The sequence below is a fragment of the Stegodyphus dumicola genome, chromosome X2 (assembly GCF_044657685.1).
Source record: "Stegodyphus dumicola isolate Sdum_Otavi_A_Nest chromosome X2, ASM4465768v1".
NCBI lineage: Eukaryota > Metazoa > Arthropoda > Arachnida > Araneae > Eresidae > Stegodyphus > Stegodyphus dumicola.
The window spans coordinates 178,020,253-178,046,598 of record NC_140781.1 but is presented as its reverse complement, the minus strand read 5'-3'; the positions used below and the strand labels follow the sequence as shown (position 1 = coordinate 178,046,598).

The 26,346-nt window shown below is 33.3% G+C and overlaps 1 protein-coding gene across 1 annotated transcript in view; it reads right to left on the bottom strand.

Moving 5' to 3' along the window:
* LOC118187086 (integrin alpha-9-like) overlaps window positions 1–26,346 on the bottom strand; it is a 106,642-nt gene that overhangs the window by 35,426 nt on the left and 44,870 nt on the right. Inside the window, exons 2-13 of the mRNA XM_085809674.1 lie at window positions 22,919–23,046; window positions 21,493–21,605; window positions 19,505–19,631; window positions 12,394–12,467; window positions 7,388–7,436; window positions 5,259–5,363; window positions 4,342–4,430; window positions 4,034–4,105; window positions 3,212–3,355; window positions 1,291–1,393; window positions 677–768; window positions 63–153 (exon numbers count right to left, since the gene is read on the bottom strand). Coding sequence (XP_085665800.1) covers window positions 63–153; window positions 677–768; window positions 1,291–1,393; window positions 3,212–3,355; window positions 4,034–4,105; window positions 4,342–4,430; window positions 5,259–5,363; window positions 7,388–7,436; window positions 12,394–12,467; window positions 19,505–19,631; window positions 21,493–21,605; window positions 22,919–23,046 — 1,187 coding nt within the window. The remainder of the gene's footprint in view (window positions 1–62; window positions 154–676; window positions 769–1,290; window positions 1,394–3,211; window positions 3,356–4,033; window positions 4,106–4,341; window positions 4,431–5,258; window positions 5,364–7,387; window positions 7,437–12,393; window positions 12,468–19,504; window positions 19,632–21,492; window positions 21,606–22,918; window positions 23,047–26,346) is intronic.

Here is a 26,346-nt window from a genome sequence, read left to right as displayed (position 1 = left end):
AAAAATAAACTATAATAAATGGAACACAAGGCCATAAATATAATATCAAAGCTGCATCTCACCAGGATACTGATTACTGTCAATGTCAAGCCCGCGAGATATCTGTATGCCAAAGCCAGATAAAGTTGGACTGATGCTGGATGCAGAAATTTTCTAAAGATATAAGAAACAACAGCTTTTCAGAAAAAATATAAAACTCCTAACTTCAAAAGGTATATTCATCAAAAGTATGATTAATTTGTTTTATAACTCTGAAAATGTACTAATGTATGCAAAATGTTTCATTAGCACACATTACTGTGCATTTAGAAAACAGATATAGCAGTGAAATTCTGCTCCATCTACCTGAAAGGTTCATAAACATACATATATTTTGACTTTTGTTTTAAACAAACTTTTTAGGAAGCTTATCCTAAGCAATAGGACATTCTGAAATAAAAACTGTCACACCAGGAAAACTAAATTTAGAGTAAATCACTAGGAATTTCTAGGAAATCTACTAATAATACAGCTGAAAGAAATAATAATCTGAGAAGTTACTAATTTATCCCGTTTTGCCTTGAATGTAATGAACATAATTTATCAGACTCAGACTAATGCTTTTAAACAGATTAAATATATTACACTTTTAATTAATGTAAGTATTATAAAATAAAAAAAGCACTTTTTTTTTTACCTGAACATACAGCACGTAAATTCCAACAGAAGAACCATGATATATGTATACGGCTCCATTTTTATCTTCATATGGGGCTCCTATAGCAACATCTAAAACAAGAAAAATATTTGCTTTTAAAAAAACGCACTTAACAAAATTGTGTCAACAAATAAATTTTGTAACTATATTGAACAAGCATTTAGTAATAACAGTAAACATTTGTGAAGCTGTTTTCTTTGAGAAAGAAAATTTCTCTGACAAGACAATATAGTTTCAGAAAGAAAGCAGAACATGATGACAGTTTCTCTGAAATTTATACAGATTATTATTTAAACAGGTTTCTAGGTTTAATATCACTTCGGTAAACAATATCGAAAATTCTAGCTTGTTGCGTCAAAAGCTAGTATGTCAACTTCATCTCAGTTAAATACAAATCATTAGTATTTGATTAGAAAAATTGTTGAATTTTATTTATAGCCTAAATTATACTCATTAATTCTGTTAAAAAAGTACAATAAAAGTTAATTTAGATTATCCACAAAATTCAGGTCCTAAGTTATAAATTTATAATTATTTAAAAACTATGCTTAACATCAATTATATATTATTTGATGTCATGTCATGATACATACCATTGTACCCATCTTGATTTAAATCGCCAACATTAGCTATAGCAGAACCAAAGCGAGCACTGGGTTTATTGTCACCGAATAACTCTGCAAACAACTGCAACCCCTGCAGAAAAATTTTGCTATTGTAAATTACAGGAAAACTTGGTAGACAACACTACCGTTCTTAATAAACAATATCCATTTATACTTTTAATTCACACAAAAAATTAAAAGTATAAATGGATATTGTGAATTTTTAACAACAAATTTTATGACAGACCGAGCTAAATTAATAATAATTTTAATTGATGAAAGGGATGTGAAAAGAAATGCAATAAATAATTTAAATGAATGTTAATAAGCACTTATTTTCATAGAAATATGTAAGAGCATTTTTTAAATTCTAATATACACTACCTGCCATTGAAAATGCAGTACCAAGAAGGCGTGGCCAGAAAGCGATGGAACTCGGTGAACAGAGAGAGACAGCAGAATCTTTCTATCTTTATTTCGAAATGATATGCATAATACAGAGTGAGAACAGCGTCGGCTGAGTAGGTTGTAGGACCACCTTGGACGGCGATACACGAAGCAACACACCTAGATACAGATTCAGTGAGACTATGGATGGTGTCCTGAGGAACGGCTCTCCATTCCCTGTCAACCATTTGTTACAATTCGTCTTCTGAACGCGGCACTGGCAAGGTCTGCAAATGGCGTCCAATCACATCCCAAATGTGTTCGATTGGTGAGATACCAGGAGAGAATGATGGCCAGGGAAGCATCTGTACACCTTGTAGGGCACGTTGGCTGATGCGAGCAGCGCGTGGTCGGGGGGTTATCCTGCTAACAAAGGGCACTGAACACTCCCTGAAGGTATGGAAGTGTCAACGGCTGCAGCATATAATCCACGTATCGTTGGGTCGTCATTGTGCCCTGAATACGAACTAGAGGTGACCTGGAATCGTATGCAATTGAGCCCCAAACCGTGATTCCGAGTTGTTGCGTGGTGGGGCGTTCCACAGTTGCTGCCGGATTGGATCTGTCTCCACACTGATGCCACACTCGTACGCGGCGACTATCATTGGAGAAAAAGAAGCGTGACTCATCTGAGAACACGACGTTTCGCCATTCCGTCGTCCACATCGCTCGAGCTCAGCACCATTGCAGACTCTGGCGTCTATGATAGGGGATCAATGGCAGTCTTCTTAACGGAAGCCACAAGTATAAGCCACTAGCCACGAATCGACGGCAAATGGTTCTGGTCGATATGGGAACATCCGGGGTACCTTGAACATGCTGCAGAATGGAGGTAGTAGTAACTTGCTGGTGTACCACCGCTTGTCGGCCGATGCGCCGATCCACGAGTGCTCACGTCACTCTAGCTGCACCGGCACCTCTCGAACTTGACATATTTCTATGTTCCATCGTCGCCACAGCCTGTGCACTGTGAACGCGTCCAGGTGCGTGTGAGCTGAGATTTGCCGTATAGAACAGCCTGCCCTACTCAGTGTGATCATATGTCGGCTGTTTGCTGGAACTGCCTCCGTTGACAACGGCTTGGCATTATCTGCTATTACACGTGTCCTGCGAGACAAGGACAAATTTTCTGGGATGATTTACCTAGCAGAAATAATGGCACGAAAATTGAACATTCTGCAGGTTCCTTCCCTTATATCGTTTTCAACTTGCGGTGGAGAACTGTGCATTTCACGTCATTCGCATAACTCGGTGACGCGCTTTCTTCCTGAAAGTTGCATAATTTTCGGGCTACTCCTTCTTGGTGTTGCATTTTCAATAACGGGTAGTATATAATGAAAACAAATTATGAACTTATTAAAGTATAAAGAACTTATTATTATGATTTATTATTATTTAAATTAAGACAGTTTTATTTATAAAAAAGAAGCTGAAAACATTTACAAGCAATTTAAGAACTCACCATCCCGTTACTTATGTAAACATAAACTTTTCCCTCGTCTCCACCAGAATCAGACGACGAGAAAGGAGCTCCAACAAGTAGATCAGCGTATCGGTCGCCATTTAGGTTAACACCAAGAACAGCAGCACCAAAATATTCACCAAACTATCAAAGCAAAAATATAGCAAGTAAATACACATACATAATTTAATCATTTCCTATTTTCTGAATAGTCTTAAATTATGATACAGTACCTGAATTTGTAGACAACAGTAAATTTAGCAATAAGTTTCTGCAAAATAAACTTTAAAAGGGGGGAATGAAAAGACATGGACTACAGTAATTCAACTTAGCTCACAAGTCGCTCACTCACAGGTCAGCTCCCAACCTGTGATCCCCAACTTCAAAGTCTTCACTTCAACTTCAACGTCAACTTTACAATCAAATTTTCTTACCGTCGTACCGTCTAATTCTGATAATGATTTATTAGTGGATATAGTAAATATTTTATATCGATATTTTTCTGCTCTGTTTTGAAATATCCAAAATTGTCGCTCTATTGTTTGAAATTTCGCACTATTTAGATTAATGATATTAGTCGGTTTCGTTTATCTGTCTACTTACTTATTTATTATTCCTGAATTTTTTTAATTATTTACCGGCTCATTAACCGTATCTTAGTTACTTCATTTCGTTTATTCGGATAATTTTAAACAATATTAGATTGTTAAATGCGATAATTGCATACTATGCGATAATTAACTACGGTCGAGTGTTTAAAATGTTTCTTACTATTCTATTAGAATATTTTCATCTCTTTATACATAAAATAGGGTTTATTACCTGTGTTCCTTCTTTTTTCTGATGAACAAGTAGCTTATTTGAAGGTGACTTCGTAGGTTTGAATATGAAAACCTAAAATAACACATCAAGATAAATAAATGACAATTTACGAAACTACAAGCTTTCCTGCACATTTCTATTATAGATACGAAAAACATTGAAGATAATATATTTTGTTTAAATAACTAGGAAGCTAAAGATAGGCAACATCAAAGATATAGATAGAAAAAATGTTTAGTTATTAGTCAGAAGACTTAGAATTAGGTGCAAAAGAATGTCATTTGACAATTTTTTTAAAAACTGCTTACTCTTCCATGACTATCACCATCCCTAGGTGCACCAACGGCAGCATACGTTTCATTGTTGTCGTAAAATTTGCCTGAGGTGATAGAATATCCTAAAATAATAACAGCAATTAAAGCTATATTGTAGTTTCATTTTATATGACACATTTACATGTCATAGCCAGAAAATAAACCACAACATTTCATACTCACTAATACTATATTTTTCAGACTAATATTTTTTCAGAATTAAGAAAATTTTGCAGAGAGTAGACTGATGCTATTTCAGGATGACAAAATCGATTTTCATTTTATTTCATTGAATGGAAATTATATATAAGACAATGTACTGAAATATGAAGGGCAGTCATTGCTTTTTATTGATCAGTTTTCATAATACCTTCGATAGGGTTTTATTAAATTGAATAGATAATACGACCTAAGTATATATTTAATGTATATGTTACCGAGAACAGGATCTTAAAATATAACTTTAAAAATTAGAATGCTGAACCAGTTTGAAAAGTAACTTACAAACTCACGATTTCAGCTGGAAATGTAAAATTACACAATCACCTTTTTCAAAAGCGAAAATGCTTGTCAGTTTTGTTCAAATAATTTCACAAAGAACTGACGAGTATTTTCACTATGAATGATTAATATATCTAAAAGTCAGACCTAAAACTTAATTAGTAGTTTAAATTTCAATGCGCGAAAGAAAATTTAGAAGCTTGTGTTTAAAAATAACATAATTAGCAGAAGAAAACTATTGAATCACCTGTTTTAGACAGACTAATTACAGTTTCTCAATTTTCATTGATTTTGAATTTTAAACTCCCCCTGTTTCTAAAACTTTCCCGTACTTTTAGCCATTCGGCCATTCTGGTCGATCTACATATATAAGAATTTTCTACATAAGGCATATAATGGGAGAGACTTACCCATATATGATTCAGGATTTTGGTCGACAGGAGGATCAGGTATTATAGGATCTCGATACTGGTCATAAAATCGTGTGTAATTTATGGGATAATTAACTACAGTACCTAAAACAAAGCAAAAATACTCATAAAAATGTAATCTATTAAATCATTCACAGCAAAAATGTAATTTCGCTTTAGTTTCATCGTCCAGTTTATTTTAGTGATGATTCTGAACTTATAAGAATTACACTTCGTACTTTTATACACCCATAAATTGTCCAGATTTCAGTTTTATTTTAAATATAAAATCATTTACCTAATTTATAAAATAATTTAACTTTAATATTATGAAGCATAATTAACAAAGAATTACTCAAATATTAAGATTTTTTTAAAATAGCGTTTGCTTAACAGCAGCAACTCGACAGAAAGGTCCCATGCAGGGTTTTTTTTTTTTTCCTTTTGCTGCATGCACCTAAAATTAAGATGGGTAAATTTATTCAAGCATTTATATAGGTTGACAAAACGTTATTTGTGTTGCACAAGATGGTTTCAAACTCAGATACAGAGCATGGGAAAGAGTGAGTGTTACCAATTCGAACTACGATAACCAGCAGAAATAGTGGCTGAAAATATTAATACAAATTCTCCGTACACTACAGCTATTTGATTTCAGGTGATAGCCTTGAAAAAACCGCAAAGAAAATACAGAGCCGAAAAATTGCCACTGATTTGGCGACTGCAGCCATTGGTTTGGCGATTGCAAAGTTCTTATGTATATATCATAATTTAACGGCCCTTCCTTTAAAATGCATTTTCTCAATATCAGAGAAAAGCACAGATTCACAGACTCACAGTTGTTCAAAATCTGATAAATGGACGAATGACAACTGCGCGAGATGTAAAGAATACAGTACGACTTAGTTCCGCCCCAATTTTGATGGACAGCACGCAAGCGGACTCTCCCCGTCCTGTCCTCTGGAGAACACTTTTGGCTTGCAGCATACCAGGGCCCTTCGGTACGGCAGTTAGAGTCACTAACCACTATCCTAGTTGGGCGGCACGAAAAGGAATGCCTTCGTGAAGAGCTTTCGAGAGAAAACTAGCTCCTATTCCCGTTACACATGAAGAAAACCATAAAATCAGCCATCCAGCCGTCGAGATTTCAACCCGGGTCGAAGTACCAGTGCTCAACGATTTATCCTCTCAGCCACTAGTGACCATAGTGCCCTTAAACCATGGAAGAATTTACTTTTTGTGGTCTGTAGCTAAGGCTATTCATTACACCTTCTTTCAAAGCTATCAGTGAGTATAATTTTTTGTGCAAAACTACACCAAAAATCTTCCTGTTGACATTAAACAAGAAGAGTAACGTTATTTTAGACCTTTATTATATACGTTCTGAAGCCTTACAAATATTTTACGAGCACTTTATGAAGCACAAGATGAAACATTACTATCACCTCCATATTAATCAGATCCTCTGTTCTTAACCTATAATCGTTTCTATTGCCATCTAGATTAATTTCTGATACATAAGAGGATCCTGTAAGTATGCAGATATTAGTTAAACTGTTCCCAGCTTCTTAGCATCATTATCGCGAGACACTTTTCACTGTGGGTTGTAAAATGCAGGAGTTTACTGTAAAAGTGTGTCTAATTACAAAAACTGTTTTGACAATATTGATTTAAAAGCTGTTAACAGCAAAAATTAAAAACACTCTTAACAGCAAAATTACAGTTAAAAACATTTGAAAAAAATCAAGGAAAATTTGAAAATTTAAAATTTTATACGGTATTTTTCATACAAGCGATTTCAGTAATTAAAAATGAATAAAAATTTGTATATGCATTTGCTATTAATTTGTTATTAAGAGTTTTCAGCATTATGCAACAGCTAAACAGTTTAAACCGTAATATAATTGTTAGGACATTGGAATAAATGATCAGAATTTAACGGAATAATCAGAAATCAGAAAATGTATTTGAAAAGCTAACTATAATGTTTAAATCTGAATTATCTAAATTTTTATTGATTATACATTAAGCTTAAAACACAATTTAGTGAACTCATTAACTTTTCACATAACTAAATGAAGTAAAATCTAGAAAGAGGAAATTAAGAAAAACCAAAATTTCTGGCTTACCAGTCCAGTCGTAAAATCCAGGCGCACCCAACAGTAAATGCTTTCCATCCTAGAAATTGAAATCAAATATTTTTACATGGAACAGGAAAACGTTAATGTAAAAGTAAGCGGCGGAGGGGGGGTATTGGCAGACGTTTCAAATTAAAATTCTGTCGATTTTCAGGCCAACTGATTTGATCCTTCTTTTTTTCAGAATCAATTTTTTTTTTTACTGAACAAAAGAACCTTAGTCGCCCTCAAAATCAGCAGTTTTTAAAATCGTTACCAAGGTAAGGTATTCCCTTCCCCATCCAATCAGAAATCACATAACTGGTCCACAAAATTAAAATTTTATTTTACAAAAAGAAAGAGTTAAACTCTTAATATATATATATATATATATATATATATATATATATATATTAGCAAACAGGAAAATTAAACACTTAATACATGCATCATTTTGAATGAAAAGGAATTGTGAGAAAAACATAAGCATCTACAAATTAACTATTGCAAAAATTAACTAAAAATATTGTGAATATCCTAAAATGGGTGTACTTCAACTGCGCTAATGAAAATCCCCCCCCCCGGTTACTGCTATAGTCCAACTGCGCCGATCAGAATTTCTTCCCCCTGCTGCCTACAGGGTTACAGTTGAACTTTTCGAAGCCAATTGTAGCCAAGAGGAAAATAAAAATAAATAAATAGAATTACATATCACAAGACCAAGTGAAAAACTATCTAACAAGCAGGCTAATTACTTGAATAATAGTAATAAATGCGAGAGCTAACAAAGAAAATAAAAGGTATTGGTAAACATACATATTAGCATTACAAGCATCTTCCATTTATTATAATAATATCATAAATTAAATAATTATAAAGCATACAAATTATATTTTTAATAAATTATATCAATAATAGTCAAGATGTCTGAACTAGACTGGAAAATTTAATAGAGTTCACTAGCGTGCAAAAAATTATTTCATATCAAAGTGTGCTAAAGTGTGCTAAAAATATTTTTTGTTAATTAAAGTAATCATGTAAATGTTTGCAGAAATTAAATTTAGTTAAATTTAAAAAAAGCTTAGAATGAAATCTATTATGACAACATTACTATGCATTTGGAACACTGACGTATAAATTGTAAATAAATTTAAATTATTATGCTAAGAAGTTTTTTCTAAAATTTATCTAGAAGAAAGGAATTACATAAACAATACTGCAAATTAATATAATCAATCAGGCCTCTCAATAAATAAAAGTTTATTTTTTTAACCAAAAATTAAAAATTGGGATGCGAAAGTTTGAGTAATATACTTGGAAATATCTGAATATATAATTAAATAGAAACGTATAATTAAATTAATAACAAGCTAATTAACAGCAACATTAAGCTTAATTGCATTCCGTCTAAAACAAAAACTTGATCAGGAGCTCCACATAACTGAAGTTGTATTGCTATTTTACGTACATTTGCGTATAAAATAAAAGTTGCACTCGTGAAAGTTGCACTGATAGTCAACAGGATTTAAAATACAGTGGTTACAAATATGATTACTTGTCAGATGGTATGCAAAGTTGCGATGGCTAGAGAAATTAAATGATTATAGAAAACTCATAAAGCGCTACAGTGTGAAAAGAAAATTCTGGAATAAACATGTTAAGAAAATTAGATGGAGAAGTAATCCTTAATTTATTGATATCCATATAAACTCTATGCTTTTGGAAAAATGTTACATATAATTTGCACTGAGGTATCAATCACCGAAACGGCGTTAATTTCTTTCCTTATTTTTCCTTATTAGAGGGATTTGTAAAAAGATATGTTAAGGTGAAAATTTTTGCAATATTTTTAAAGAATAAATTAAAAAAGTATTTTTAATTCATGAACTGAAATTTTTACGCTACATTTTTACACAGTAGATAAGTATGAAAAAAAAAAAGCTGGAGGATCTCTGGGATTAGAAACTCGGATCGAACTACCAATGTTTAATGACTTTTCCGCTTGATCGTAAGATCTTTCGAAATTAAGCTGAACAATATATTAAAGAAAGTAGAAGATACAGCACATGTAAAAACAAAAGTTGGCTGAATTATAGATTAACATGTTAGGTGAATGAGTTAAACATAGATAAGTATGCCATACAAATAAGTATGCCATTATGAAATATTAGGAATGTAGCATAAAAGCATCAATGAAGAAGGCAATGGAAATCTAAAACACTGTAATCTAAATGTATAATATTATCAGTACATGCTATTAATTTCAATACTGCTGAAAAAATTATAAATGAATAATATTATAAATCACACGAACTCGTTGCATTATAAATTACAACAGTTAGAAATATTATTCGTTTCGTTGCATTATAAATTACAACAGTTAGAAATATTATTAGCGTGATTTAGCGACCATCATTGTTAACAAATAATTTCAAGTAATTAATTTTACAAATAATTCAGCCTGAAACTAGGTTAGAAAAATAAGCTATATGCTGAAGATTAAGCTTTGCCAAGGTGTTAGAAACATCTTCTGTTAACTAGAGTTGTGATGCAAGAATTTGTAAAAATTATCATTTAAATATAAATTCGCATTAATACAATACAAAGTAATATATAAATTCTACATACATGAAAACTTGAGTACAGTGCAACAATATGAGGAAAAGGAATGGATTAAAAAGGAAATGAAAATTCCAGGATATAAATATAAGGGAGTTTGAATTTTTTTTTTATTAATTATGAAAATTCTGCTGATGCTCATAATTATTAATTTATTAATTAAATGTGTATTAGAAATTAAATGTATGCCAAAGTACATCAGGTGGAAAATAGAATAAATATTTAAACATTTCTAGTATTAAAATATGGAATTTGTAACAAAATAAACTTAAAATAACATCAATGATTAAAAATGGAAAGCTTAATACGGGAATATATTGCAATAATATTAGTGGGAATTTAGAATGACTTAAGAAGTCCAATTTTTAAATTTAATAAAGAGAATGTTTTTAATTAAATTAGAACTGTTTACCTAAAATTGTAAATTTGAAAGTTAAAACCATTCTGCTATCTAAGAAGATTTGTTAATATTTATCTAGATAAGAAACTTATTTAAGGTGCGCTACAAATCTGGCATTTGATAGGTTGATTATGTATCAGTTTTGTGTATGTCATTAATCTATTAATTTTACTATTCAAAACTGATATATATGTATCAGAGACTAAAATCTACAACTTGGAAAGTTTTTAATTCTTACAGAGAATAAAAAAGATCTGGCTCATCATTCCTTTAAGCATCATAAAACTTTAAAATGAGTGTAAAAGAAATTTATTTTTACTTTAGCACACGCCAGACTTTAAATTAATATTTGTTTTGCATGCACAATTTTTACAATATTGATAAACGAAAATAAAGGTCAGTCTATATAGAATGTCCCATTAATGGCGATAAATGACTTTTTGTAGCACCCAATCTTCTTGGGAAAGAAATAGGGGACAGGAAACGTCGCGCAGTTCGTGGATTAAATAAGAGGGGGACGGGTATCTTCGATCAAATTTGGCGCAGTTCGTACTCTACCCGTAATAAGCAATTCGTAAATAACCGTTCGTAAATAAGCATCATTACAATGAGCGTCAGGCCGCCCAGACGGTATAGTGGTTAGGGGAGCCGACTGCGATACCAAAGGGCCCGGGGCCCGGGCTCGAATGCTTATACAACAAGTTTAGGAAAACTGTATGACTAAATAACTATTGAATAGTTGACCATAAATCTATGGTTTCAGTTCGTTGGTCAGATTTAGGCAAAGCATACAACGGCTATTTGCTTAACGGGAGATAGATTTTGTGAAGGACGTTTTAAGGGAAAGCGACTTGGCTTTACGGTTTTTATTCATACATGAAACGTAAGAGAGAATTGGTTTGATTATGGCAAAGAACGAATATACTAGTGCTATTTGCTTTTGAGGAGGCTGCCTCCCACGAATCACTTTCCAAGAGAAATTGTTCATTTACACACGGAAAAGACATGGAAATTTCGTACAGCCAATTCACCTTACGGAATCAGAATACGTTGCAAGATAACAGAATAGATCTCGCTGGGAAGGAGACTACAAGTATTTCGCGGCTTTAGTCTTTCGGCCGCTCTTCAGCCTCGAGTAAAATAGGCTCCGATTATGGCAGCAGCCAAGCAATGTTTTTTAGTAAAAGTATACGAAATTTTTATTCGAGCTTTTTAGGAAGAAAGCTCCAATATGGTAGCTCTTCCTTATCTTACTAAAAGTCATTTAGAAAACATATCGGTTGGAATTTATCGGGTCATGGCAAAGTACATTAGGGTTATCGACCCAAATTGAAGTGATGCCTTCGCGGAGGACTTTCTCCATATTCAAGTTACACATACGGAAAGCCACATAAACGCCCACTGAGTGAGCCAGTCCTTTTGTTGCGTATAACACCGGTTTGTAATGTGCAAAACTGGCCCTGGGAAGGAATTGTCAAAATTACATGACTTAAATCAGTTTAAAACACTGCGATTAACTGGTAGCTCGCGGTCGATCGGTTTGATCATGAAGGTAGAAATCTCCATGGGTTGGATAGCCCCGCTGTACAGCCATTTTTCGAGCATTTTTCTAAAGGCACCTATTCTGAAAATCTGTAGCATTTTATTATTGCTGTTGCCGTGTTACATTATACTTTTGAATCCTTTTGTTTCTGTCACTGATAAACACAACTTTTCACTTTTTCAAAGCATGTGCACACTATTCCCAGAGTGTGAACTGCAGGAACAATTTTTGGTCGGTCATGAAAAGTTTTTGTTATATAATTATGAATATAAAACGTAATAATTATTCTTAGAGATATTTAATTATCATTATTTCATAATTAAACTATTTTCTTTTTATAACTCGGAGGGAAAAAAGAATAGAGAAGGAAAAGAATACAATTTCTGGAATAGAAAATATTTCAATGCACATATAATCTTGAAAACCTTTTTTTAAAAAAAATAATTTTACACATACCTCAGAATATGTAGCAGATGTTCCTACTTGTCCGAAAGCAAAATAATAAATTTTCGACTGCAAAGACTGTTTGGCTGTAATAAAATATGCGCTTTAAGATACGACATAGAAAACAAAACTTAAAAACGATAATTATTGTAATTGCTTACATACATATGAACTATAATTTGAAATAGAGGTAAATAATAACACCATAAAAAATTATGCATATCTCACCGTATCAAAACTTCACAAGCAATAAAGCCAATTATTATATATTACCTATTAACATTTCAAATAATTAATATTAAAGTACAACAGAAAACGTTTCATGAAGAGAAAGGAAGTATAAATGTAATTAAACGAACTTGATTTTTTTATTGTTTTAACTTTTTCAAATATCCCGATTTTTTAAAATGTTAAACAATAAAAAATAGATTTATTTTAATTACATTTACATTTAATTAATTTTACTATAAGTGAAATTTACACATTCCTTACATTTCGTTTCAATAACCGTTGAGCCATTGTACACGCACTGTAATGCACAACTAACATTTTGTGGACTAAATAGATCTTGCAAGAAATTTCTGAACTGAAAAAAAAAAAAAAAAAAAAAAAAAAAAAAAAAAAATCCTGAAATAATTAAATTAAGTCGATGAGACGTGTGGATCGTGTTAATTGAATTTCAAGGTATGGAGAGGGCGATAATGAAATGCTGCACTGAACTCTGACAGTTGGAAAGAGCGTTCCTCCAGTGAAATCACAAACCAGGAAAACAATCTTTAAACGATATAAACATACGGGATCTAAAAAGAAACTGATCTATAAGCAAACTACATTGTTCCTCAAAAATTATGGCCAAGACCTAATTCTAAATTAGTCAGTGCATTTGTTGATTTTATTTGATAAAACTGCTGTCGCTGATAAGGATATGTAAATATTAAATGATATGGCCAAATTTGCTGCTCGATAAATACTCAAATCAGGAAGCAAAATGAAATTTAACACTCAAAATAACTTTTCAAATAATGCTCGCATTAATTATGGGTTAGATTAGATTTGTTATGACACAAAAATTCTATTCAGAATATTCTCAAGAGCGAAAGTTAGGAGGCTTGAGGCAGAAGATTTCAATGAAGATGCCAGTTGATAGAATGATAGATTGAATATAATGGATAGATTCAAAAGAATTGCACTTTATTAAGTTTGGGGCAAAGAAAGGGAAGACTGAAATGAGGAATTATAAAAGTTGAAACAAATTTTATGCTTCGTCACTAAAAATTCGCACTTGCACTGAATCGAACGCAAGACCTTCCAATAACTAGCTCTAACTGCTGACCACTACACCATAGGAACACGTAAGAAGAATGCTTTAATTCCTCACAAATTCTTTAATTGGAAAAAATATTTTAACTTACCCAGGATAATTTTCGTGAATATTCAGAGAACATTAATAAACTGACTGCATATGGGAATTTAAGCTATTCTAATTTTTTTTAATTTATAAAATTTTTCTGAAAATTATTCTAAAGCAGAAATATAAGTTTTTTTTTTAAGCAAAAAAAGGAACTTCTACTTCATTTCTGCAAAATATGTTAATAAACTTTTTCTCATCATTTATTTCTAGATTTAAAAGATAATTAGATAAAATTATTAAAAGGCTCAAGATTTATTCTACGAAACAGAATTTTCTTTATTTCCCAAGGTTTTCTACATATAAAATTAAACTATTATAGCAATATTACTATCAAACTACAATTTGCCTTAATTTAAAATCATAAAACACAACCATATTCATCCCTCGCTAAAAATTATGCAGTTTTTAGAGAAATTTGTGGGGGTAATATATTATCTCATCAGATAATTCCGACGTAGGACTTATCTTGATTCAAAGAGAGAACAGTGTGCTTATAATCTTTGGAAGTGCAAATATCACAGACTTTCCAAACATTCGCGACATTATTTTCTTAAAAAGTATTTCATAAAACAAGGGACTACTGTAATACGGCGCAATAAATAGATTTAAGGCTTCCTAAACATATACACGTAAGCGGAAATTGTAAATCAGAAACCCCGAAGTAGTAGTCGTGGGACTATCTTATTGAAATGGGCCTTGAAATGTTTCCGCTGTTCTCAGAAACAACTGGGTGTCCGATAGTATTCCTATCTTTTTAGCCCAGAAGGGCTATTAATTTTGTTTTGGCATTTTGCGTTGATTCACTTTCTGCCTTGATTCACTTTTCAAACTGTTGCCTCCAACTACACAGCCCTGTATTATATTTAACGAAATTAAATAATGAAGAATCTACATAAATGTACGTATGTTTCTCGCACTGTGATAAAACAAATGTACCTAGAGCCATCCAACTGTACCATAACGTAATCCCCCAGCGAATATGGGCATCTGGAAGCCCTAATTTGGAATTTGTTTTTTTATCTATTTCATATTTTGTCAGACATTAAAGAATTTTTGATTAAGAAACTCAACGATTTCAAAGCGAGGAATGACACCACTGTACGGAAAAAAAGAAAAAAAAAAATATCTCCAGCGCGAGAGACTGCGTATCGGAAATTCTAAATATATGCTCCTTTTAAAATTATTTTGCGATACTGCTATTGAACTTAAGTTGTGTAAGTGCGAAGAACACGATATTTAATAAATACAGGTAACACACAAAATGTTAAGGAAAAAAAAAAAAAAAAAAGCCCCTTTGGGCGTAATGTGAAATTTGAAAGCTTTCAGATTTTTAGGATATAATTGATGTCATATTTATGCTTCCTTTTTCCAGAGGTAAATAATCCTTTCAAAACCCTGATCTATGTGAATAAGTTGTAATATACTAACTTTGTAAAATTTTCACGTAAACATATGGAACTTATATTCAACTAATTAAAGTGTAATGAAAATTTTATTAACTGGATATTTTTCTCTATGGGGTTATACGAGAAGTTAAAACTTCTCGTATGACCCCATAGAAGTAATATTCTACTCAATGTGCAAAAGTTAATTCCATTAAATTACATAATTGTTTTTGAGAAATATTCAATTCGATGCATATTACGTATAGAGCAGTGGTTCTTAACTAATTTTGCCTCATGGACCTCTTTCACCACTGGTAGAAGATCTGTTGCATAAATTAAAGAAGGAAAAGTATAGAAAACGCTGATAAATACCAAAATAATAAACTTCCTAAACAAACTAAATACTTAACAGCTAAATAAAAGGCTGACAGCATACACCTCCCCCACAAATGGGAAGTCCCTCCGTTTGGAGAACCCCTGGTCTACCGTTGATCTTTCAAGAAATAAGTCAGTGCAGTCCTTTTTCAAGCGTATTTCACTATAAAAAGTACAAAGTTCGATATCCGGATGACCAATCAAAGACTATGAATGAGAGAATCCCAATTCAGAGTCTTTGGTACAATAACCACCCGCACCATGGAGGTAAGAAACATCCTACCTCAATGACCGGCACTAAATCCTGGTTAGTGCACTGATTCCAAGTTAAATTCATATAAATTGTATTTCACCGTTGTTCGACTGCTCTACAGAAGCCAAGTTTAGCAAGTTATCGCCAAATGTGCAGTTGGATAACTTTGAAACTGTTCATTCAGGCCACAGCTGATAGGAGTCGGGTTAAGTCCCAATCACATTATGTTTCGGCTACGCGGGACTTGACGTCGAAAGGGACAATTCTCAGAACCCGCACAATTCCAGGAAACACGTAGCTAGGTTACCATTCACACTTACTACAAAGACTTGAACGCCAAACAGTAATCGATTATCTCTCAAATTGGGAATACGTGATCCTTCAGAAGCAGAATTTTCGTCTGATTGGTCGACCCGGGATAACTCCAGCAGAGACATTTTTGGTGAGGTTTGAAAAAAAACCCCGCGTAGCCGCAACATTGTTTCCGTAGCTAGGCGGGACTTTGCTTCCAGCGGGGCTCTTTTTTCTAAGAATCCTCCCATTTAAACCAGTGCTACCAGAAATCTCGTTTCTCAAAAAAATCCCGTCTAGCAGGGACTGTAGCCATATGTGATAACCTCTTTACTTGCACGTGTTTCCTTAAGTGGGAGATAGAATTTTTTGCCAAGAATCCAATTTTTCCCTTTCTGACTCAAAATCCACGGCTAAAAGTGAACATCACCGCTTTTACCTCTCCCTTCCTACGGTTATTGTGTTAAAAGTTCGCGATGGAGGGAAATGAGTTTCCACCTCGCCCTTCCGGCCCACCAGCAGCCGAGCGGTTAAGACGCTGAACACTGGTAGTTCGGTCCGAGGTTCGAATCCCGCGAACGTGCTGGTTGCATGGGCGTTTTCGTGGTTTTCCGCATGTGTAACGTGTATACGAGCCAGTTTCCCTTAGAAAGTCCTCCACGAAGGCATCCCTCCCTTTAGGCAGATATCCCTCGTGTGCTTTGCTATAATTGAATAATCCAATCCACCTCGCCTTCTGATGAATCTACGACTGCGGCGCCCTCTCACCACGCGGAAGTGAGTTTTCCTATAATTTCAAGGAAATATTCTATGCGTTCCAAAAGAATGTGATACAGGTCTCTTTTCTTTTTGTCACCATAAACTAACCGTTTAAGAAAAACTACATATGAAACCTAAGTTCATCCATGAAATTTTGTAAATTACAACCATAAACTGTCATTAAGTTTGAATAAATGCACGCGGACGGACTCGGATTTGTCTTCTGCAGGCTTACCAGTAATTGAACGGCTAAAGTTACAAAACAGGCGCTGTTCGGCTCCATTTCCATTCTCGATGATTGAAATGTCTGGCTAAGTTTTTTAAGAGTTTGTTTCATGAGCAGTATATATATGCGTGTTTTGTGGGGGTGTGGGGACTCTAATTTTAAAAAGTATACACTGTATTTATGCCACACGCAAAGTTACCATGTAAACCAAAATGTTTGTGACTAATTAATTAGAGATAATACTTATCGGTAGAGGTAGTTCAGAATGCTGTTCTCTTCACTGAATTATTCAGATTCCTTTTAAGATAGAAAAAAATCTTGGCTTCTTTTACTTGGTAGGTAATAACTCTTCCTTCTTATGGTTTGATTTGGTTTAGTTTGATAGGTTATGGCAAAGCACACTAGGGCTATCTGCCTAAGGGAACGGATGCCTTCGTGGAGGGCTTTCTAAAGAGAACTGGCTCGTATGTACGTTACACATGGGGAAAACCTCGAAAACGCCCTTTCAGCCAGCCTATTCGCATCTTCCTTCCCTGAGCACTAAAGTTTGATCATTATTCGCGAGAATCTGACAGCATTGAGCTCGCAGAAAATTCTCTGTGCGCAAATTTGTAAAATCTAGTCCTCAAGCGGTACATCAGCTTGAGATGATAATTTATATAATTTTTAATTTTTATAATTTTTTAATTAAATTATATTATAATTTTAAATATTATAATTTTTAAATAATAAAACAGTTATTTGTCTTGTTTATTTCACATAACAGCGATTCGATTATAATTGTTCATTTTACGATATAGGAGGGTTTTCTTTTGTGTGTGTGTGTTTTTTTTTTTTTTTTTTTTCTTTTCTTTTTTTTCTTTTTGGTGTGTGTGTGTGCGTGTGTATGAAGCAAAAGAAAGGAAATAGAACGAAAAGTTTGCACCTTTTTTGCCGAGTCAAGCAATGTTTAACTGTGAGTAATAATACAGCAATTATGAAATAATTAATCTGAAGTTTTTCGGTAATGCTAGTTGTGGTGGAGCTGTGTTGGCTGGCATTAATAATATGATGTACAAACCAACAGCTTCTTTGCATACATTATTTCTATTTGAAATAAATCATCTTTATCCAAATAGTGTTTCTGTCAGTAATATTTTAGCTTGAATTCTTAGAATCTTTATAAAGCAGCTGAAAAAAAGACTAACTGGTTTTGCTCTTATCAGAATTAAAAACCTATATGAACTTATATAGCCATATACTTTCATAGAACATTCGTTTTATTGATACATTTTCTGTACCAAGAAATTGATCTTATAGAGCTAGAAAGTTTTAATAATCATATTATAAATTTTTAATAATTATTTTTAAACATTTCCACTGTAATGCATCAAATTTCAATTCGTCTTTCAATGCTTTTAGAGAAAACCATTGTACTGTGCTGATTATTATCTACTATACCTTATTGACTGTCAAAAAACCCAAAATATACTTGAAGCTGCTTTTTTAATGACTATGACTAATTTAGATACATAATTATTCGAAAAAATCTTTTTTGCTTTTTACTTTTTTTCCTAAGACTGTTTTAAATCATAAGGTATAATAATAACAATAATAGGTATAATAATGGGATAACCAAATAATCTTATTAAAAGTCCTTTTGGGAGGCAGCAATTTTAATTAATTTTAAAGCAGCAATAATTAATGTAATAAGAGTTAAAATGTTAAGGAAACTAAGAATAAAATAAAATTATAATTATACAGTAATCGAATGAAATTAAATCAATATTAAATTATAGCTGCACACTAATTTTTTCCATTGCTCTTTTTTATTTACTTGGTTTTTGGAATTTTATTATTACGATTTAACCTAGTTTGCTTTTACTGTAAAGAAAGAACAAAACATGATATAGATAGACTATTTTAGAGATTTTGCTTTCTTTTGGAAACAGACTATAATTTAAACTTAGTCTTTCCCTTAAGATTTTAAATTTCGTTATAAGTATGCATATAAGAATACATAAATTTACTTTTCGATACTTTGATTTTGGATTTATCACGAAGTAAACGACATATTTTACATTTCAGGGAACTAGACAGATAGGCCAAAATTTGGATGTTGACTTTCGGTCCCAGTTTCTTTACTCAGGACTTTTAATTAATTAGAAGATGCCCAACTATTCCAATACCTGTTATTTAACACTTTTTGAATATCTGCAATTTCTTCCGTGACGAGTCTAAAGATCCAAGTATCTAATATTATCTTTCAAATTGCTTTGAGTCTTGCCTAGATAAATAGGTGGATTTTAATGTTCCCTATAGAATACAACCTTTTTATATATACATGAACGTTTAGTTTTGAAAATAAAATGTCATTAATAGCTACTTATTACTTATCAAATAGGAAAAAATATGTAATTTCATTAGTTTTGAAACAAACTTACATTTATCCACAAAGGGGACAAGTTTCGTTACACTACTAGGGTCCAATTCACGATCAATAACGTAGCATACTCCATTTGTTAAATAATGTTGACGGTAAAATTGATTTTTCCACAAATGTCCGCAGGCCTGTAAAAAAAATGCAGAAGAATACAAGTAGTAAAATAAAACTAAAGTTCACACATCAGTAAAAGTTACAAACCCGATATATCAATAAAGAACATTCAGGAAGAGGCATGTATAAAAAAAATAAATAAATAAAACAAATACAAATAAAACAAAATTCAACAAATTCATCAATAAAAGCAGGGGATTTACATTTCATTCAAAAGGAACCTTCTACTGTTTAAAATTTCCACAAATTCCGTTTGTTATGTAGAATACAAAAACAATCATTTTCCTTTCAGCAAGGAATTCAGGAAATAATGCGTATAAATAACATTTTTTTTTCAAACTTATTAATGGACTCTGATATAGTGTTGTATCCATAACGGCGAGTCGGCTATATCAGAGTTTTTCAAAAGAAGGAAAGTAGGTGTTAAACTTTTATAGGTTGCAATAATACATTTAATCAAGATAATAAAAACGGATTTTTATTTTATTTTATTGTTTTTTTTTTTTTTTTTTTTTTTTTTTTTTTTGCGAACTTTTCTGTCTCAATTTATGTATACTACTAGTAAGGCAGTCTGAAAACTTTGAGATACTTCTAGAAGCACTTAGTAGCTTTCGTGAGATTAAAAGTTTCTCATTGTAAGCAAAATGCTCTACTCCCATTTTCACCGTTCATTTGATACATAACAAACTGATTTCAGGCTTCACTGAATTTTGTCTGCATTATTTACACATTAAATAAATGGAGTAAGGTTCACTGAGGCTGTTTTTAAAGATTCTATATTTTTATCTTTAGAGCTAGGAACTGGACTTAAAAATAGTAGAGTGCTGCGTGCTATGCATAAACAAATAATCCTTTTGCATTTGGCAGTCTAATGGGCAAGTATGCGTTTAAAGCAGAACTTTACTTATGGCCTGTGTTAGGGGTAGACGTGAGGACAGTTTTTCATGTCTCAGGATGAGTCCGTTAAAGCCTCTAACAGTCAGTCTTAACTGAAGACTAAACGCAGATTCTTTGTACTATTAGTAATCTTGAACACGATTCTCACAGCAAATAGCTCATTTAATTTAGCATTTATAGGAAAACGGAGTCTATTTGCTTAAGGGGAGAGTACTTTCTAAATTGGCTCGAATTCACGTTACACAAGGAGAAAATCACGAAAATGCCCAATACAACCAACTCGTTTGCCAGATTTCGAACCTCTGCCGAATTACCAGCGTTCAACAAGCTTATCTAATCGGCGACTAGTAGGCCAACAATAGATCTGCTACAGTCTTATCTAATTTCAACATATGCAAAACAGCATATGGTGCAAAAAATATTCTGTTCAAAAGTTTGAGTGGTTTGCAGAGGATCCCTAATCTTAATTCTATCAAACATGTTGGGGGCAAACTAGAACAGCACTTGTGAGCCAAAACAATGTTCTATTATGAGAGACTAAAATTACTGAAATTCAAGGAAATAAACGTTAGCAGTAGCATTCCAGAATCTACTGGAAGATATCTCCATAAGTATCTAAGATTTTATGGAAATGAAGACTAAATAAACAAAAATGTGCATATAAAAACGTATTATTTCATAATAAAAGAGTTTATTATGAAGTGATGGGAGTTCGGATACTTTTAAATTCAACCGCACAAAAGTTGAACTAGATTTTCTACTAAATGAACTAAATAAATGGAAGCGGAAGCAATGTTAAACACAATCAGAGGCAGAACTTTATTTTTAGATTTGATATTTTATTCAATGTTTATTATTTAGGAAATCATATCAGCCTTCAAAGCAATTTTAACTAGATAAGCGAAACGAGATTAATATTATTTCAGGTTTATATTAAAACTGCATGAGCCTTTTTTATAAAATACAAATTTTGCTTACCACAATATCATTCTGACCACCATTTTGCTGAATATCTAAACTGACTCCAAGCCACATGTTGTCCTTTTTATCATAGTAAGAAAAATCATTGCCACGGTCACTTTGGGTATTGCCTACAAAAAATAGAGTTATATTAATATATATCGTAGAGGGGGGGATATACAAGTGTTGGCTTCGAAATAAACAGAAAATTAGAAACTACTCAGACACATGATGCATACAATAAAGTCTCATAAAGTTTTAAAATTTGAGTCTCGAATTTTTGAACAAAAAACTTATCTGTAACCAAAAACATACTGAGCAAATCTTTTGCATGTTAATAAATAATGATGGCTGTGATGGATGACAGATTTAAAGAAATGAGAATGAATTTTATCGCATCAGCATCAGAGCAATTAAAAATATCACAAGGATTATGAAAGAAGCCAAGAACTTTTAATATTTAAAATAATTTAAATTTCTTTACACACCAAAATTCTTAGCTCGGTCTTCAATAATGACGCTATCTCAGATATGAGCTCTTGGTATTTTTCAGTCAGTGTGGCTTAATTTACATTACAAAAAAAAAAAAAAAGGTCCTCAAATTTTTGAGCTAAAGATCACGAAAAAAAGTTAATTCATACATTTTTACCACTATCGACAGAAAACTACACTTTCCAGTTCTTTGCTTTTATTAAAAATTATTGAAAATTTTGTCTTCATTTAGTTTCTACAGAGAATTTTAACACCCTAACTTTTTTTCCCTTAAGTTAGTCATCCAGTTGCCATACTCTTAGTTCTTAAAAAATATGGGCAGTATGAGATGTTTGGTTTTTATCGTTTGACCAGAGATTTTTGAAGAGTTTGCACTTGAACCCACATGTTCCTGTTTCTTTGTTTGCTTACGTGATTACGGCAAAGACGTAAAGAGCTATCTGCTTAAGGGGAAAGGTGACTTCGTGCAGGATTTTTACAGTGGAATTGACTCATTTTCAAGTTACCCAAAGAGTAAAAACCGCGAAAACACCGATGCGAGATCCGTCTATTCGAACTACCAGTGTTCAGCAGTCACAATCGGCCATATTCTAACCCTTGCAGCTGAGGTATTATTGGGTCTTTGAAACTATACTATTGGGGTTTTATCTGAATTTCGTCAACACCCCTGCTAAATTCTTGTTCTCATTCGGATTATATCTTAAATTAGTCAAAAGGCAATACAAATTATTTCCAGATTTCAAATTTTCCCATGCTTCAGATGAGCTCTTCACGAAGAAAATAGCGTGTTCTCATTTTGAAGTAAATAACATATTCGAATTTATTTAATTAAAGATCTCAGATATTCGTGAAATACCAAATATTACTTCCATCTTTTCTTAGGAAATAATTTAGAGCATGTCAACGCGTAAAAGCAAGAACTTTTGAAAGTACCGATTTCTTTCATACATACCTTTCCTATCCAAAATAACTTCGGTGCATATTGAATAATTTGCAATCGCACAGCGATAGATTACTCCAGGCTCATGAAGTTGATTACCTAATACTGAAGAATTTGCACGAGGTGCTCCAATGAGTGCCCTGGAAAAGATAAAAATAGCTTTTAATTTAATGAAGCCAGAAAAGCAACTTCATGTTTGTTTAATAGCAGTTTCTGCTACTAACCAAACGTTAGTAATCAGAAACTAACGTTTGTTTATTTACTAAACTAATTAACTGCTTTGTTTAGTTAGTAGCTGTTAGTAGCCGTTCAATGATCACCACTTAATGATAATTAAGCAAAGTTAAATTGTTTAATATTTTGAATAAATCTATGATTTTCCAAAACTTCTAGAAATGAACATTTTGTGCCCTGGAAAGGATAAACAAACAAAATTCATATATACGAACATTATAATGGGATCTGAATATACGAATAAAGTTCATATATTTAAGATCATAATATACAGCATGTTTTATATGCTTGTGCGCAAAATTAGGAGAATTTCAAAATTATGTCTATTTTTTCGAAAAGTGTTGAACCAAAGGTATTAATTATACTGCCGCAGAAATTATGCAAATATTGAGAATCGAATACTTAAGTGTACCATGTCTGTCTGCAGAGCTGTGATTGTGGAGGGAATATAAGCGCATGAGAGGTTTTTGCCGATATGCAAGCTCGTACTTGCAATCGTATTTCTCGCAAAATTTGGGTAAATTTTATAAGGTATCAGATAAAATGAGTAACCACGAATGTATGGATGACGGAATGAGATGGAAAATTGTCGATAAATTGGAGGCAGTCCAATCACAAACGCAGGTGGCTAAAGAGCTCAATGTAATGCTCAGTATAAGCTGCAGTTTGTGGAAGCAGTTACAGAACCCCGGATTCATATCGGAAAGAACTGGAGAAGATCGACCAAGATCCACAACGACGAATGAAGATCGTTGTTTGGCACTTTCAGCGGTGACACAGGACTGCTACAGCTTCACAGCTCTCACGTGAGCAGTATGCTGCCAACGAAAACCGAGTTTGAATGTTTGCAGTTGCCCGAAAGCTTCATGAGATAGGGCTGTATGCCAGAAGACCCGCTCATTGCAAAGCACAAGACAATGCGTTTAGCATGGGGCAGACAACATGCGCCTTGAACCAAACTTTAGTGGAGCACTGTGCTTTTTACAGATGAATCGAGATTCAACCTAGACACTGATTCTCGTCAAACCTGTATCTGGAAAGAGCCTGATTACTGGGATTGATCTGGCAGAGCCGTCATTACGACTGCTGAGATGAAATGGTTTGGGTAGGCATTAAGCTGGACGGCCGCCCGTCCGTGTATGTGATTGACAAAGGCTCCCTGACTGCTACGATACATAGAAAGGAGACCTTAGAACCCTGTTTTTAGGGGTGCAGTTGGCTCTGAGTTCCTGTTAATGAACGACACGCTGGTCTACATAGGTTGGCTCAGTTGGTCAACGATTACCTGAAAAGTGAGGATTTTTGCCGCATGGACTGGCTAGCCAGATGCCCCGACTTAAACCCTATAGAGCATTTCTGGGATGCATTTGGAAGGGCAATTTCATCTCACCAACTCCCTCCGAGAACCATTTTGGAGTTGAAACTGCCTTACTGCAGGAATGGGATCGACTGCCACATGAACTCCTCAGCTGCCTCTTGTCCAATATGCCGTCACGCATCGCGACCTTCCTGGTTTTGAGAGAAGACCGTTCCCCATATTAGACTAATTTCCAGTTCGATCCCAAAACAAAGCGTTGAGGGTTGCTCTCAATTCCCTTTGGTTTCTACATAACTCAACCATTCATTCAGACTTGAAAGTTAAGGCTACTGATAACGAAATTCTAGCTCTTCGGTGCACGAAAGCTAAATGATATGCAAGTAAAGTGCCTCAAGTTAGGCAGACACTTGTAAAAAAGGACTGATCTCCGATCGGTTTCGAAAACTGAAAGCTTGTGCGGTAATTGCATTTGTTAATGCTTTTACTCTGTGGAGAGCACTTTACTATCCAGAAAAAGCACCTCGCATGAGCAATACCACAGGTAATAGTTACTGAGAGTTACAAGAGAGAGTATCTTCAGCGTCATAATCGTTTAAGAAGCTGCAAGCAACTGCCAGAAGAGAAAGAACAAAACGCAGATGGAAGATTTTCAACCTGTTCCAATGTTATTTTTTGAAAATGTTTCATTGAGAATTTGCCTTGTACACTAGCCTGAAACCGATTTGGGTTGACTAACTGATTACGCCAAAGCGCACGGGGCTTTTAGGGAAAATGTTTTTCTGAGGAATCTTTCTTAAGCAAAATCGGCTCGTATTCAGATTATAAACTGTGCCACTAGATTAACCGATTTCCCTTAAGAGAATTAGACCGTTGTACACTGTAAATGTTTAATGTGGCACTTACCATTACAATGAAATTGGTTGCATACGTTTCTATGCTCACTATGGTGGAATATGACGAGCATTTCAATATAAAACGGCACTCTAGCTGAATATATGCTATTTGTCTAACAGTTAATTTTTTTCACTACTCTCTCTCTATATATGTAAATATATTTTAAAAGTTCAGACTATGGTAATAATCATAATATAAAATAATAATTTAAACAGTTTTAAGACTAATATCTGTATGTTTATTTGTATAAAAAATAACTGTATTCCTTAATTTACAGATGTATGCAGAGTTGATCACTTTGTTTGTGAACTGACTTAGGCAGAGCGTCTAAGGACTATTTGACTATACAGGAATGCTTCCGTAAATGTTCTCGTATTTACAGGGAAAACCAGGGAAAACCACAAAAATAGACAGGGAAAACCACAAAAATCCATGCAGATCCACAAAAATTTATAGACAGGGAAAACCACAAAAATCCATGCAGTCAGCCCGTTGGCCGTGATTTGAACCTGGTTCTAACTTCCAGTGTTTAATGGGCTTATCCACTCGGTTACTGGTATGTCCAAATCAGGTTAGATTAGGCTATTTGAATCTGGCAAAGCCACGAGAGCTATCTGCTTAAAAGGAAGGATGCCTTCATGGAGGACTTTATGAGAGGAACTAGTATGCCCAAATTAAGTACCTTAGCAAAATCACGCATAAACTCATCATATTGCATTTTCATGTATTTAGAATAAACAAATGAACTCTAATGATTCAAGTCAACTAAACAATTAAAAAACTTAAAATCAGCTTTACGAGAAAACTGCTCGACATTCGAAAGATACGCATGTAAGTACATACTTTGAAAAACAAAAATTTCACTTCCTCCAAACTTCGGGAAAATTGCAAAATTTCTAACAATTTAATATCGTTCTGTTGCATTTGCATTTGTAAAACTAAACTCGTAACTTCCACTTCCATCTCAATTTACTGGCTTCAAAATTTACAAAAT